The sequence below is a fragment of the Lupinus angustifolius genome, chromosome LG15 (assembly GCF_001865875.1).
Source record: "Lupinus angustifolius cultivar Tanjil chromosome LG15, LupAngTanjil_v1.0, whole genome shotgun sequence".
Classification (NCBI taxonomy): domain Eukaryota; kingdom Viridiplantae; phylum Streptophyta; class Magnoliopsida; order Fabales; family Fabaceae; genus Lupinus; species Lupinus angustifolius.
In genome coordinates this window covers 17055641-17072207 of record NC_032023.1, presented here as the reverse complement: position 1 = coordinate 17072207, position 16567 = coordinate 17055641, and the positions used below count along the sequence as shown (strand labels likewise).

The 16567-nt window shown below is 30.2% G+C and overlaps 2 protein-coding genes across 3 annotated transcripts; both read left to right on the top strand.

The window, feature by feature from the left end:
- On the top strand, window positions 2624-4871 carry LOC109327611 (protein psi1-like). Its single transcript, XM_019560788.1, has 3 exons — window positions 2624-2951; window positions 3332-3786; window positions 4198-4871. Exons 1-3 carry the CDS (start codon window positions 2802-2804, stop codon window positions 4640-4642), a joined length of 1050 nt encoding a protein of 349 aa, XP_019416333.1. The 5' UTR covers window positions 2624-2801; the 3' UTR covers window positions 4643-4871.
- LOC109328584 (probable L-ascorbate peroxidase 6, chloroplastic) lies at window positions 6911-11360 on the top strand. Of its 2 annotated transcripts, none has more exons than XM_019562111.1 (12): window positions 6911-7143; window positions 7244-7381; window positions 8478-8598; window positions 8671-8771; window positions 8857-8944; window positions 9219-9286; window positions 9374-9460; window positions 10144-10218; window positions 10320-10397; window positions 10465-10569; window positions 10785-10856; window positions 11131-11360. In XM_019562111.1, the coding sequence occupies exons 1-12, from the start codon at window positions 6991-6993 to the stop codon at window positions 11281-11283; spliced, it is 1239 nt and encodes a 412-aa protein (XP_019417656.1). In that variant the 5' UTR covers window positions 6911-6990; the 3' UTR covers window positions 11284-11360. The 2 variants fall into 2 exon arrangements, with proteins under 2 accessions (XP_019417656.1, XP_019417657.1); XM_019562112.1 differs by having other exon boundaries at window positions 10976-11131.

The following is a 16567-nucleotide window of genomic DNA, read 5'->3' as shown; positions in this document are numbered from 1 at the left end:
GTTATCTTTAACACTGCTTATTGAAGAAAGCGCTGTTAAAAGTTTCATATGTTTAACATCACTTCTTCAATAAGCGATGTTAAAAGTTTCATATGTTTAACATCACTTCTTCAATAAGCTTTGTTAAACGCTTGTTTTAGTGAACGAAAATATTTTAAAATTAAAAAACAAAACCTCACACAATAATACACATATCAATCAGTTTATTATTTCTCTTACTTCTTTCTTCTCTATAAGTTACATTTTCTCTCTCTTTTGTTTTTAGTTTCTCTTTTCAAGTTATCGATTTTTTGTTTTTCCCTTTAAGCATAAGGTAAATCGTTATCTTATTTTAACTAATTTATTTCTCTTTTCACTAATAGTGTGATCTTTATTTGTTGTGAAGGTATGCAGTTATGATGTTCTAAGCTTTTTGCTACGGTTCATTGGTTTAGAACACATGGTTTGAGTACAATGGTAAAAAAATTTCTCAGTTGCCGCTAATTTTATATTTTTCATAACTTTTGCAATTTGTTTGAGATGTCATCTTTTATTTGTATTTGGAGCTTGCATTGATCATTAAGGAACACAAGAACACTATGAACTTGCACATTGGAGGAAAAAGAATGAATAATTTGCGTAAGATCTCATTACTCGTATATTATTTTATAAAATTGGAATTTCTTAAGGTTGAATGTAGTTAAAGTCATTGGTGATTTAACAAATCTATTGTAAATGTGCTGGAGTTGGACATGTATGTCATGTGTTTGATAGAATGTAAGAGAGACATATTGTCTTATTTAGAAAATAGTCATTTAACAGCGCTTGTTTCAGTGAGCGCGGTTAAATGTCTACTTTCTATTGCGCTTCAAAAAACATTGCTAAATATAACCATATATATTACTGCACTCATATAAAAAGCGCCTCAAAAAATGACAATTTTAAATGCTATTATTTTGTTATTCTAACATCCTGATATAAATATAAGAGCGGGGAAGTTAGGCAACATTTTACATTTTAATTTACAAATAACGTCTGTCTAAATCTTTAAAACTAACATGGGACATCCTTCTTATTATATTCTAACTTTACATCATGAAAGTAATTAAAGAATTCCTTCCAAATTTATTTTAATGTATTTAAAGAATTAAGCATCAAGATGGAGTAGGTTATAGGCACTGAATTGTTGAGAAGTGTGAATACTTGACTAGAATGTTAATAAACTATCCTATACCTACTTTCAAATTATTATATTCCAATTCTTACATCTTGAATGTAACATTTTCTTTATAAATAAAATAAGAGAAGATGATTTGGTTATTGCTCAAATGTTGTTCGAAAGTGTCAACAGGAAACTAGAATACCAATGACCTTTCCTAAGCCTTTGTTTGGGATTAGGGAATTAGAATGGAGAGAAATGAGTAGAGAGATTAAAGAGAAAGTGAAGATTTCTTCTCTTTAGTTATGGAGAAAGAGAAAGGAGAGAATAAAAAACCTGTAAGATCCACCACAATTTCTTTCTCTTCTAACTTGGTGAGAGAGTGAAGAGAGATGGTGATTTTATTTGAAATGTCAAATATACCCTCAAAAGTTTTTACTTATTTGTTTTAAAAGTGTAATATATATGCATTGATAGCGTAAAGATTTATAAATAGTCATTCATTATTCAATTGTATTAATTTTATTTGATAATAAATGATGATTGAAAATGAATGATGAATAATATATGACAATATAGAAGAATCTTATACTAGCAATACATACATTATTTCTCTTGCTTTAAATATTAGTATTATACATAAAAAAATTAAATATAAAAATATTGATTAAAAAAAATTGAAATTAAATAAAATATATAATATAAAACTATAACAATTATTTTCAATTAATAATAAAACAACATTTTTCTTTATCTTTTTTAGGGATATTTTTGTCATTTGAACCATAACATTATCTTTCTTATCATTTTCTATCCAACCAAACATAAAAGTAAGAAAATAAAATATCTATTTCTATTCATTTTCCCTCCTTATTCTCTTATACTAAATATCACAAAAATCTACTCTAATTCTTCTTTTTATCTTTCTCACCTCTTTCTTTCTCACCACTTTCTCTCTTCTTATTTTCTCTTGTCAACCAAATAAATGATAAATGCAAACACCTTGAGAGCAGATGTAGAGACCTATAATAAAAGGAAAATGATATATATTCCGAATAAATTCCTTTATATATACTTCTAGTCTACCAATACAAAAATAATATATATCATAAAATAATATTTTATTCATTAATGGTTGATTTATAAATTAGACATCATCAAGGGATAATTATTAAGTTGTGAAGAATCCTCTTCATAACTTTAGAAGAAAATAAAAAAATTGATTCAACAAATCGTTGCAATTTTTACATAGTTAAAGGTAATTTTTAAACTGTCTTTGTTCGAATTAATATAGTTTTTCAAATTCAACAACTTTAATTTGTAGTTATAGCCCCTTTAAAAAGTTTAATCATAAATGCCAATTTTATGACCTTTAATGTCTCAAAAAAACAATAACCAAACCAATTAAGTTATTAGAAACGAATCTCACTTTGTGGGTGATCCTTATGCCTATAGTCCCCAACTATTGAAACCATAAATGAAGTTACCAAAACAAAAGAGAGTCTCCTAAACCTAATAACAGAAGGTACTAATAAAAGACCATCTTGAAAAACTCCTCATATGTGATTCACCAAGCATTTATCTGTGTGGATATTATCACTCTTGTGCATATTATCACTCTTGTGCATAATTCTCTTCCCTCCTCTATTATTTTTTCCTTCTCATGGTGGATCTTACCCGCGCTATTGGCACAAACCCAATTCATTCAATTTGCATAGCATGCAAAACAGTTATCAGAAGATGGTTTAGACGTAAGAAATCATTATCCTCAAAGGAAGATCATAAAAAAAAACGTCACAGCCAAACTCAACAGGTTGTTTCTTGAATTTAAATATCATTTATTTTTCACGTGGAAAAATGTTTCTAATTTTATTCATAAAAAGCTGTAAGTAAAGCTTGTTATTCTGTTAGTAAATAAGGGTCAATATACATGACAGAAAAAATTGAGGTTTTTACAAATCAATACAGCTTTCATAATTTGATTCCAACTAGGCTTTGAACTCATGTTTGGAGTAGTAACAATTTAATCTTATCTATTTGTTTAATATCCTCTTGTATCCATCCTGTACAACTAGTTTGTTATATTGTATTATACATAATCCATTTAAGAATGCATGCATGCATGCATGCACGTAGTTAATTAAAATATAATAACAATTCTAACCTGTTCTCTATTATATTCAATTTGATCAGGAACCTGTTGAAGATAAAAAAGCGGGTAAAACTATGAATGGAATTCATAGCTGCAGATTCAATGACGATCCATTAAGAGGAAATAATCCAACAAGTTCAAGAAGAGAAGGAGTATATAGGCCTAGAAAAATAGATAATTCATGTTTCCCTTGCATGATGGATCATATGTCTAGAAATGAATACAGAAAGAATCACACCCCACCAAACAAAGGCAGGGTGAGCTATGATTCTATCCCTTCACCTTCTTCATCATGGAATAACAGTGGCAACTTGAAGCCTCCTAATCTGCAATCAAAAACTTCAAGCCGTAAGAGCAATCCAATCATGTATTCCAATTCATCTGGAATGCTAAAACCCCCACCAATTGAGAAAAAGATTGAATGCACCCTTGAAGAATTGTGCTATGGATGCCAGAAAAAGATTAAAATCACTAGGGATGTCCTTACAAATACCGGGTTCGCATTCATTACACCCTTTGATGGAGAGAAAACCTTGAATGAATTTGGTGATGTCAATTGATTTTATCTCTCGAGTGGTAGGAGAAACAGAAACACATTGGTTATTAAAGAGAAATTTCTTAAAACCTGATTAGGCCCACTAAAAATTCCTATATCTATGTTTATGCTTCTCCTCTCCCACACCACTTGAGAGAGAAAATCAATTGAGATGATCCAAATCGATATACTAGACCAATCATATCATTAGTTATTATTAATTTACAATATTTGATTGATTAATTGTGATAATTAACTATGTTAATCAACAATGTGATTGGCGTACTTGCAAATGGTTTTTGAATCCTCTTCATCACATAGCACCACATGAAGAAAGAAAAGAATTAATTATGTTTATTTTGTTCCAAATAGGGGAGTAACTCAAGAGGAGGAAATGCTAACAATAAATGTACAACCTGGATGGAAGAAAGGAACAAAGATTACATTTGAAGGTAAAGGGAATGAAAGACCAGGTGCATACAGAGAAGATATAATATTTTTCATCTCAGAAAAGAGACACCAATTGTTTAGAAGAGAAAAAGATGATTTGGAATTGGGTATTGAAATTCCCTTGGTAAAGGCACTAACTGGTTGTACTATATCGGTTCCACTTTTGGGTGGTGATAAGATGAATTTGACAGTAGACGAAATCATATACCCTGGCTATGAGAAGATCATCACTGGCCAAGGTATGCCAATCCCTAAAGAATCAGGGTTGAGAGGGAACCTCAAAATTACATTTTTAGTTGAGTTTCCAACACAACTCACACGTAATCAACGATCCGAGGTTTTTAATATTTTGCAGGGTTCATGTTGATCATAGATGGAATTTTAGATCCCTCAAATGTTTTGTTTTTTGTTTTGTTTTGATTTATTGAATAGACTAAGTTTCTCAATCTTTGGAACACCATGAGTAAAGCCAAGTAATGGTTTTGTAGTTGAAGGAATTAAAAATTAGGGTGGAAACTCTATTGTATTTGTAATCCTGGAAGAATCATGGCAAAGTATACACTTAGAAAATCATGTATTGGAAATCCATTCTACTCTACTCATCTCTTATTAGAAACTAAATCATTTCGCAGATGTTAAAATTTACTATGCCATCTGCAAAATATCATTCATAATTTCATGCTATGCGATTGAGGATCTTACAATTAGTTATAACTAATCTTCTTGGGTATCAAAGTTATGACTTCAACTCCTCTCCAGTAATGGAATATGAGGATGAGAATTTTTTAAAGAATTTTTATTTATTTTTAATAGAAAATAATATGTAATTATAGTCGTTAATTTTTTTTTCCATCCTATTCAGTACTGGACTCTCCAGTACTAGAAAGGATCATTTCCCAAAATTACAGGTTGATTATGACATTGTCCTAAGAAAGGAGAAGCACCAATATAACTAAACAAAACTCAGTTACAATATCAATAACATCACATAGGCATCTGAGTATAGTATCAAAAGGTTCAATTGATGGCACATATTGATGTCTTGAACCAGGTATTATGTCTTTTTATAGAATGGTCATTGTGGTCGTGTTGTCATAAAAGAAGGCATGTCACACCACTTCTAAATGGAATGGGATCATTCGGTACTCGATAGGATTAATACATGAGACAAATTATTTTTTAACGGTGATGATTACATATTATTTTCTATTAAAAAATAAATAAAAATTCTTTAAAAAAATCTCATCATCATACTCTAATACTGATTTTTCCGTATTGGAGAGGAGTTGAACTCTTCTAAAAGAGGGATGAGGATCACCAGTCTTATTTGGTGTCCATCTAATAATAAAAAATTATTTGATTAAATGTAAAAATTATAATAACATAACTTAATATTTGTATATTATTATATAAAATTTGATTGATTTGATATATGTGGATAAAAATTTCTTAAGATAGATGATTCTTGTCCTAAAACTAAATGCAATACCAAAACTAAATATGTAATAGTAAAACCCGGATTGTGTTATTATTTCACATAAATATATTGCGTTATGTACATATATAAACATAGTTTCACAGTATCAAGCTATCAGGAATAGGATCGAAAGGATCATTTATCCTCATATTGTTACATTATATATCTTGGGCTAATCACATATGAGAATAAAAGAAATTTTTGAAAAACAAATAAATAATATTTTGATTAGTTTAGGGTAGACTTTAAAATATCATAGAGAATATGTGATCTCTCACCAGGATAGCCATTCAAAGGGCAGAAGCCGCACAACAGCACCACAAGGCATGATAAAACAATCATACAATGGAAAACAACAACAAAAATTATTTACGCTCTCAAGCACAAGCCTCATTTGGTGAAACCATTATGAAGGGAGAAGGGTACATCAATAGCAGCCAGATTTCAAGACAAATTGAGCCTAGGGCCGAATAATACTGAAGTATACTACCAACAAGAGACTCGTTAACGTGTACCATTTGTACAGTCCTGTATGTGGGTGATATTTAAAAAAAGAAGTAATATCTATATAAAATTAATATAAAAATTTATTCGGAGTCAGTTATTCATTTAGTATTACATTAAGAGTTAAGGATAAGTAAACAAGAATGATCAATGATACTATACCAATATAAAAACTCATACACTTTTATTACATATATATTTTTTCTCTAAAAAAAACTAAAGATATGTGGTTTAAATGTATATACGTTATTATATTTCAATCCCTCAATCTCATATTTTCTAGATCCCTCAGCTATTTCTACCCAATACAAATTCCTTGCCATTGCATCCTGTGATTCTCACAAATATTTTCTTAGAAAATGAATACACTGCTAGGGAGGATCATAATTTTTTTTGTATAATAAAAAATATTCCATCTGCTACATGAATAATAAATTAATCTATTTCAAAACATGAGACTATTCTTTCAAATATATATTATTCCCAAGAATAATACCCTTGAATTTCTTATCTATCCGGTAATCGTAAACTAATGGAATATTTCAAATATTACACTATTACTCAGCAAACACAAAGAAAGGTTTGAAGGGTGCGTGCGTGGCAGATCATCATCCAAAACAGAAGGAAAACCAACCAATAAATTAAAACCCGACTCACCTAACCCAAATGGCACATCGCGTGTTACTCACTCCCCCTCTCCACCTTCACTCCCTTCATCATCATCTCAACCCGAAATGGCCGCTCTCGGTGGCGCCACCGCCGCTGTCTCTTCTCGCATCCTCCCTTCCGCTACCGGAGCCTCACTCTCACTCTCTTCTTCCCGCTCCTTCTTCTCTTTCGAATGCTTGCGTTCCTCTCCTCGCATTTCTAACCTCTTTCTCAATCAGGTTTTATGTTTCATCTCGTTCTCTCTCTCCCTCTTTGTGATTTAACATAATTTGCTTCTTGTTTTATACTGAAACTCGAGGCCGTGGTTACTTTTTTCAGCGAAGAGTTTTGGAGGTTCGTGTTTCGAGTAGAGGATACGGCACCGTTTCTGCGGTTGCCTCTGATCTTGATCAGTTGAAGAATGCCAGAGAAGATATCAAGGAGCTTCTTAAAACCAAGTTCTCTCATCCTATTCTGGTAACTTTCATATTATTTTTTTATTTCATGTAAAAAATTGTAGTAGTAACACTAAGGCTAGGTCTCATTAAGATTATGGAATTTTATTTTTTAAATTTTATTTTAATTTTAGAGAGCATTCTTATTTGCATTTATCTGAAATTGTATGGAGTTGAAATAATGCATTACACACTTTGATCGTGGCCTTCGCGTTACTTTTGAATACAAACGCGTTTTGTTAAGAGGACTATCAAGCAAGCATTAATACTCTGCTTATGCATGTTAATAATGTAAATAATTTTATTATGTGAAGTTTTGATAATACTTGCTTCTACAAAGGGATTGGCATTCTGTATTTTTATTTATGTTGTATAGGTTTTATGTTTTAAATTTCTTCAAATGGATTTTTTATATGTATTTGTAAGTTTGTTCCTCTTAATTTTAATGATTACGACTTTTATTATCATGGAGTAAATCCATATCACGAGGAATTGGATATGTTTGTTGTTATTTAAGGTCTGTGGTTTTATTACTTTTTAGTTCTTCCCTTCAGGCATTTGATATGCAGTTCCTCCCTAGTCCTTAGTCCTTACTGCTTTATGCAGAGTTTTGCCCAATATGGTTCAAACTCAGTGGTGAAAAACCTATAATGCAAAGGATGGTGCAGAATGCTCACATAGCACATGATGCAGAATTCTAACTCGAAATCTACTATATCTGTGGTTAAAACTCATAGTAAATAATTAAATAAGGGCTCAGCTAATTGGCCGCGATGATATGGTGATATAGAATACTCTTTGCATCACATTGACATTCAGATATTGATAGATTTATCATTTATATAAAGAAAATGCTACATGCTTGTAAAGAGGCTATTTATTGCTTGTCAATTCTCACTTCTGTTAGAACTGAAGTCTCCATGGATGATGAATACTTGTCAGTAATGAAAATGACAAATTTATTCAAGATGTCAAAGTCAAACCCTGATGTACATAAAATCTTTTGGTTTGATCTTTTGATGATATATACCTGCTACATACACTTGTATCTTTACATAATTTTGGTGAAGGTTTTTCATTTATCTCAGTTGTTTACATTGATGATTTTTATGTGATAGATTCGCTTGGGATGGCATGATGCTGGTACTTATAATAAGAATATCGAGGAGTGGCCACAGAGGGGTGGAGCCAATGGTAGCTTGAGATTTGAAGTTGAGCAGAAACATGCAGCCAATGCTGGTAATGACTTATTAAACACTGATTGTTTCTAAATTTGCTTATGTTATTTCCCCTGATGACCTTCCATTCTAGGACTTGTAAATGCATTAAAACTTCTTCAGCCAATCAAAGACAAATACTCTGGTGTGACATATGCAGACTTATTTCAGTTGGCCGGGGCTACTGCTGTGGAGGTAGTCCTTGTTCTGCTTCAGGACTGATTGTTTGATATTCAAATTAATTAGTATGATAAATTGTCAAACTTATTTGAAATTTTAGGAAGCTGGAGGCCCAAAAATCCCTATGAAATATGGAAGAGTGGATGTCACTAGTCCTGAGCAATGCCCTGAAGAAGGAAGACTTCCTGGTAGGCAGACCATATATCTAGAGGGTGTTATATAGTGATAACAAACTTTATTTGCTTCTCTGTCTGTTCTAGTTTCTATTAATTTGGGAATAAGTAATACTGAGAGAAATTAAGTATCTAAGCTACTTATTTATAAGGCATATATTTATACATTTGACATCACATATATTCTTTTTATTTGCAACTTGATAGATGATAGCTTCTCCTAAGCTAAAAAACTGTTCGCTTCTTAACATTCATCAACTAACTAACTTGTAGACATTTATGTATTTAGATGCTGGTCCCCCCTCACCTGCTGATCATTTGCGTCAAGTTTTCTACCGGATGGGTTTGAATGACAAGGTAATTTCCTGTTTGCCATATGGAGGTACTGTATTGAATACTTGCAATGCCTCTCTGACTTTGATTATCAACTTACTGTATCTGCAGGAAATTGTTGCATTATCTGGTGCGCACACACTAGGGAGGTCTAGACCAGATCGCAGCGGCTGGGGCAAGCCTGAGACTAAATATACGGTATATCATCTTCCTTTTGCTTACAAGTTATTGGAAATGTTTATGTTGTAGTAAATTTCTTTGATCTTTTCAAAATCATATTATATTTCTAATTCTAATATTTGATGTTGCCATACGATTGAGCACTAATAGCCAATGGTTTTGATAGTAATAGTAGCTGTTGCTATTAATCAGAAGTATGGGATATTGTGTTTTATTGTAAAAGTTTTTACTACTTCTGTAGAGGGTGGCCACCATCTGACAGTTTTTTATCTCATTTCATAAATCTATTCCTATATAGCACCTTCAAGCCACTTGACTGGTTGATTTATGCCATCCTTTGTCCATGTGTTTTTGGAAGGCACTAAGAAGATATTATGCACCACTAATATTTGTCAACTGAAGATTCATTTCAAATTTCAAATTTTCTTTTTGTTATTTTCCCTGCCCCAAACAATCAGTAGTGCCTAGTGTCTATGGAGAGGCTTTCAGATGTGCCTCACTTGAGGCTTTTTTTTATATAAGCTCATGATTTAAATCATTGAGAATGGTCAATACTTAAAAGTTTAAAGTTTGGACCTGTTCTAGCTTTGTTTTTCTTGGAGTTATTTTATATGCTCATGATCAACTGGTTTTAAATTGTAATGTTACTTGCATTCAACAAAACAATACGAAACTCATGTATATCCTCACTCTCTGTACAGAAAGATGGGCCGGGAGCACCTGGCGGACAATCCTGGACAGCGCAGTGGTTGAAATTTGATAACTCTTACTTCAAGGTCTGAAATTGGGCTTTCTTTTTGTTTGTATAAGGAAGAGTGGACTGCTTATTTTTTATGCAGGCTTTAAATTTCCTTTTTGTACCTGTTGTTACATACAGGACATCAAAGAAAAAAAGGATGAAGATCTATTGGTACTGCCAACTGACGCTGCTCTTTTTGATGATCCATCCTTCAAGGTAAAGTAGTTGGGGTTTATTGTCATTACTTCTAATTCAACTTAGTATTAAACTGTGCAATATGCAGGTATACGCTGAGAAATATGCTCAAGATCAAGAAGCATTCTTTAAAGATTATGCCGAAGCCCATGCCAAACTTAGCAACCTTGGAGCCAAATTTGATCCTCCAGAGGTTTGTTAATTTTGGACTTTCTCTTGCTCCTATTTTGTTTTAACTTATTAAGATGGATGTGCTTGTACTACCAATGTGAGCCGGAGATTTTATCCTTGCTTATATAACCTTTGTTACCCTTTTCTTTTTTATGGTTGTATATAATATCCTTGGTCCAAATAACAAGACAACTGCCTAGGTTGCCTAGTAAGAGTGTCATTTGGCTTGTTTATCAGGGCATTGTGATAGATCGTTCTCCAAGTGCACAAGGAGAGAAGTTTGTAGCGGCCAAGTACTCCTCTGGAAAGGTTATAATCTTCAACAGTCTTGTACCAAATTTATTCGGTTTTCTTTCCAAGATTCTTGCATCGGAAACTATATAGATTTGCATATTGTTCATTGTTTTACTTTTCCTGGTTTCGTGCAGGAGTAAAAACAAATGTTATATTTTCTTGTGCCAGTATGTTTTAGTAATACAAGAAGAAGCTATTTTCAAATCATGTGATTTCACATGTAAAATATGGGAGTCTTTAATGAGGATGATAGGAATAAAATTCAATAGTGTATCTATTTGAATTGCAGAGAGAGCTGTCAGATGCTATGAAGCAGAAGATTCGGGCTGAATATCAGGCAGTTGGCGGAAGCCCAGATAAGCCTCTGCAGTCAAACTATTTTCTAAATATCATAATTGTCATTGCTGTTTTGGCAATTTTGACATCACTGTTTGGAAACTAGATGGATTTGTTTTTATGGCTTCTTTTTAGCTGCATCTTCAAACGTTGTTCTATGGCAGCAATTCTTTTCTTGATTTAGTCAAAACTAGCCCTTCAAAATTGCATATTTAATGCATTAATTAGCCATATAAATATATAATAGGATGCTAAAGAATTCGAGATTAGGAAGGTGAACCAAAACCTGTCCTTGATGGGTTGTGGAAAGTGTAAATCGATGTAGTAGAGGCTAGTCACTTGTGGATGTCATACACCATGGCTTGATCATTTGTTTAGGAATGTCCAGTTTTTGGGGGCAATTCTACGGCACCCAAAAATCACTGCTAACCTCGTATATGTAAATAGCCCATCTGTTTGGGTGAGCAATGATTTTCTGAAAAGCTGAGTTTATACGTCCTGATTGATATTTTGAGAATCCTTGAAGTGACTTACGTCATATAATTCTCCAACTTATAAGTTATAAGTTCTTTTACATTATATTTTTCATTTTCCATCACTTTATCATCTAGTTTTACCAAAAGCGTTTTTAAACTGGGTGTTCAGTTCAACCTTCAACCAACTTTTCAGCTCGTTTTATCAAAGAGAACCTAGGTCACTCTCATGAGAAAACCCTTAAGCCTTAAACCTATTGGAACCCAACTCTCTTCTCACGTTCTTATTGTTATTAGCTATTTTTCTGTAGAGAAAATTGTTTGATCAAAAGGGGAACACTGACCCGTGTTGCATGTGAACCGAAGTTGTTTGCAACTGGCTTTATAACACTGGTTAAGCATTTTGTTTATAAGCTTTTTGATATCTAAATTATAGATATTCTACTTTCACCTTTCCTCAGCTTTTTGTGATGAAAGGAAGTGCAAAGTTCTTGATCACTTGCACTGATTAGTCAACATAACTTTACAACAACTACACAGTTTAGAGAATTAGAGTGGGTACATATAAGTCTAGCTTGCTCATGTTTTCCCTCATTTTTTCATAACTACGGGTTAAGGTGGAACTGAAAATACAGAGACCCTTACACTATGTTATTCTATTAAAGTTAGAAACTAACACAAATCTAAAAAAATAGCTTAAGTTGTAGGGCAGATCCCTGTGCTTAACAAGGATGGAAGATTACCTAAAAACGAAGAGAATATAAGATTAATTGTAATATCGATGACAATAAATAGTTGTTGGATAATCCATTATTGTTTGTTTAATCACCAATTCACACCATCGATGATTTTCACTTGATAAAGAAAATCGATAAAAAGAGACTATATGATTGATGACAACTTAATGGCAGTAAATATTTTTTAAGAAATGTGCTGCTTGAATTAAAAATTGAACATTTTAAATAAATGAGTTAAAATTGAGCCGAATATAATTAAATTTATTAGGTTTTGATTCTATTATACATATACAAATATTTTATAATCAATATAAATGTGCATACTTTTTTATATCAATATGAATATCATTATTTAAGCTAATAGATCGTATTGAATTCAACCTGAGCTAATCCTAATCAGATTAAGTTGAATCAGGCTTGACTTGGTCTATTTCTACACAAATGGTAAAGAATCATCTTGTTTTCTTTTAAAAATAAAATATGTAACATTTTTTATAAACCTGAGAAGAGTTGTTAAAAGGATAATCATCATAGAAATAATTGGATGATAAAAAAAGAACATTAAATTTTAGTAATTCTATACATAGATATTTCTGTCAGTCTAGATTTTTTTTAAATTAATAATAAGTTGGAAAATATAACAAGATATTTTTTATTTAAAAAGAGTTCGCTTGTGATTTTTTATTTTAATTCTGAATATTAGTTATTTGAATTAAATTTAAGAAAAACAAGAAGTGTCAAAGTAAATATTTTGTACATTTAACGGTTTACAAAAAATTGCTCACTAAAACGGTAAAACCTAAAATACACTAGTGCATCAAGAAAGATCACGTGAAATATTTGAATCCAAATTTAACTTGACAATATCGCATGTATTTCCTTATTCTTTTTTTAATTGATATCTATATTAAAGTCCACTACAATGTTATCAATTTTGTATTAGAGTTATCATATCAATGAGAGTAAAATGATAGGATTCACTAAATAAATCATATATCAGTAAGTTATTTATTTTATAGTAAATTTATAAACACCATTATATATAATATATAACTGCCTTATTGAAAGATTTAATGGTTGATTATGCTATCTCTAACTGCTAGATTAATGTTCGAATCTGAAATGTGCCATTTTGAAAATAAGAAAAGCATCCATGACAAACAATTATATATACAATGTGATTGTCATACCATACAGGTATAAGAAATTAATCATTCAATTTGTACACAAATTATGTTTTTCTGGTACAAAAATTAACTTAACACATCTTATAAATATGCTTTTTCAAGAGGAAGAATCTTTATGATTGCTATTGCTTCAACACTTCATTTAAAATATATAAAGATTGGTTAACGTGCAATTGGTTAACACCATTTTCATTTAAATCTTTGTTTTTATGATACTAACTTATTTTTTTCTTAAATTGTTGTTGGGGAGGCTCTACACATAATTACTACATTTGTTTTTAGTTCTAAAATATGGTTTATTACTAAGTCATATATTTTGTTTTAAGAAATCATGTAAATGAAAGTATTTATCATCTTCTTCGTTAAGTTTTCTACAGTAATATATATATACCCATATGTAACTTAACTAATGAACCACCGATTATATTGTTATATCACTATAGCACTACACAAATTTATTTGATAATCAATACAATATTATTAACCTGCATTAATAAATAATAATGTAAGAAATTTTTATGCTGTTATTGTGTCATTGACCGATGATTTTGAATCATTTCTTAATTTTAAATAAAATTAATAAATATGAATTATGACTTATATATATTTTTATTTTGTGAGTACATATATCACACTCTTAAAACATTTGTGACACGATAGTTTTAGCATCTTAGCTTATGAGTTCAATCTCTTTCTTTGTGATTGTGGTCCTAAAATATTCAACATAGTAAATTATTGATTTTTTTTATTTTTTAAACAATTATTATTGTTTTTTTCTTGTAGAATACTTTTTCAAATTTTCTACCATTATTTCTTATCCAATATAATAATGAATAGAATAATATAATTGAAGTAATTAACATCGTGTTGAATTTTTTTGGGTACTACTAAATGTATTCTCTTAACTCTTTGGATAAAGAACTAATTAATTTTGGAGTTTATGGTTATCCCTCCCAACAAATATTGCTTTTAAGAATTGAACATTGGAACCTTATAAATCTAGTAAGTCTTACACTATTAGATCAATATTTTGTTGGTTTGTTGAACTTTTTGAATAACACTTAAATAGCAACAAAACTTTTCTAAACTTTTCAAATCTCACAAAAATAATTAGTTTAATTTTTTTACAAAATATATATGTCTTTTGAAAGGAAAAAGTTTTCAAATTGATATTGTTTTAGCTATCAACACTATTAATAAACATAAATTTAATTTATTTTCAAATATTATTTTATAAATCAAATGTTCATTTGTTATGCATTTTATTTAGATGCATTATTAAAGAAAATGATATATGCTCATACTAAATTCTCATACCCACAAGAAAGCTACCTATATTATAAAGTGATACTCTATTTATTAATTTTTTGCTACAAGTAACACATGTCTCTTTCTTTTTAGTAGATTACTCATATATTAATCAGGATAAGATACATTTTCGACAATCTCTTTAAATAATTATCATTTATAATTCATAAGTTATTCTTAAATAAAGTAGGACTATTTGTTTATTATTGCATTGAAAAAGATAATATTTGATATAAGTGAAACATATCCAACTAGTTAAGGAATGATTTCGTTACAAAATTTCTTCAATGAGTCTATGAAGCATATTTACTATGTCATAAAAATATTCAATTAATTATGATTTATAAGAAAATATTTAATTAATTATTTATTTATTTTTTAGTACATAAAATAATAATTTTCAACCTAAATCAACAACTAAGATCATTATCAGCACAATAAATATGATCTTGATTGATACAGTATCTTAAATGGGGAGCACATCTTCTAATCTCTCATTCTTTATATTATTCCATATCCTATAAGCTTATAATTAGTCAAAAAATATTTAATAATTAAATTTTAACTTAAATATATTTTTTTGATTAATCATACGCACATAAGATATAAAATGATACAAAGTATGAGACACCAAATATTTACTCATCTTAAAGGTTCTTTATAGTAGCGGGTAAAAAGCAATTGCGTTGAGAAATTTGTGTAAAAGAGATTTGTAAGAGGGACCCTTATTAAAACAAATAGTTACATATTTTAAAGTGGTTAGTTTCTTATGGAAACGTGATGAGAAATCTTGTAATACAAAATAAGAAGCCCGATAATTAATAATCTAATTATGACTTTGTGAATCAATTGAAACAAACCTTTTTCATTCAAATCTTCAACAGCTCTGAGGTTTATGAGGAAGGAATCATTGTGTTGTGATGAGTATTGAAGGACGATCTATTGTTTAAACTATTTTTTGTACTATACGTCTCCTTAATCGACAAAAAGTAATAATAACAAAAAAGAAAATGTATAAATCTAATGGGGAATAGATAAAACATTAAAATAAAAGCACCATTAAAAAAACCAAATATATAAATAAGGAATTTTTGAATATCTGGAATTCCATTTTTACTAAGTCGAGTCCTAATTAGGAATAAATTTTTAAATTCAATAGAGTGATAGAAAAGTTCTAAAAAGGAAAGAAATTTAAAAAGGTTAGATTCCTTAATTGTCCAAAAAAATGTAGAATCAAACCCACAAAATATTATAGATTATAGATGGATGGCAAAAAACACATATGTGTGGGTAAAATCTGTATGAACTGGATACAGATTACAAATGGGTACTTGCAGATTTTATAAATAGAGTTTAAAAAATCTCATAGTGCATACAAGCACATATGGAGATTGTGGTATTTGTGTATGTGGGTACCTGTTATTTATGTTATTATATATTACCTCTGATTAAAATAAATAGTATAATACCCTAACATTAGGGATGTTCGCGGTCAATTTGGTTAGGTTTTTAGGCAAAAATAATCTGATCAAACACATAATTAATATGCAGTCTGGTCCGGTCTTATCTATTTATATTAAGATATCTTATCCAAATATTATATGCGGTTTCAGTTTGGATCGATTTTTTATATAAAATATTGAAATTGCATTTACATTCAAAACTCATAAAAATGACTAAATATT

Excerpts from the sequence above, each read along its gene's own strand:
- LOC109327611 (XM_019560788.1), top strand. The coding sequence starts at position 2,802 with ATGGTGGATCTTACCCGCGCTATTGGCACAAACCCAATTCATTCAATT. Across the intron at positions 2,952-3,331 it reads GTCACAGCCAAACTCAACAG|GAACCTGTTGAAGATAAAAA; the intron begins GTTGTTTCTTGA and ends CAATTTGATCAG. Across the intron at positions 3,787-4,197 it reads GATGTCCTTACAAATACCGG|GGGAGTAACTCAAGAGGAGG; the intron begins GTTCGCATTCAT and ends TGTTCCAAATAG.
- LOC109328584 (XM_019562111.1), top strand. The coding sequence starts at position 6,991 with ATGGCCGCTCTCGGTGGCGCCACCGCCGCTGTCTCTTCTCGCATCCTC. Across the intron at positions 8,599-8,670 it reads GAAACATGCAGCCAATGCTG|GACTTGTAAATGCATTAAAA; the intron begins GTAATGACTTAT and ends CTTCCATTCTAG. Across the intron at positions 10,398-10,464 it reads TTGATGATCCATCCTTCAAG|GTATACGCTGAGAAATATGC; the intron begins GTAAAGTAGTTG and ends TGCAATATGCAG.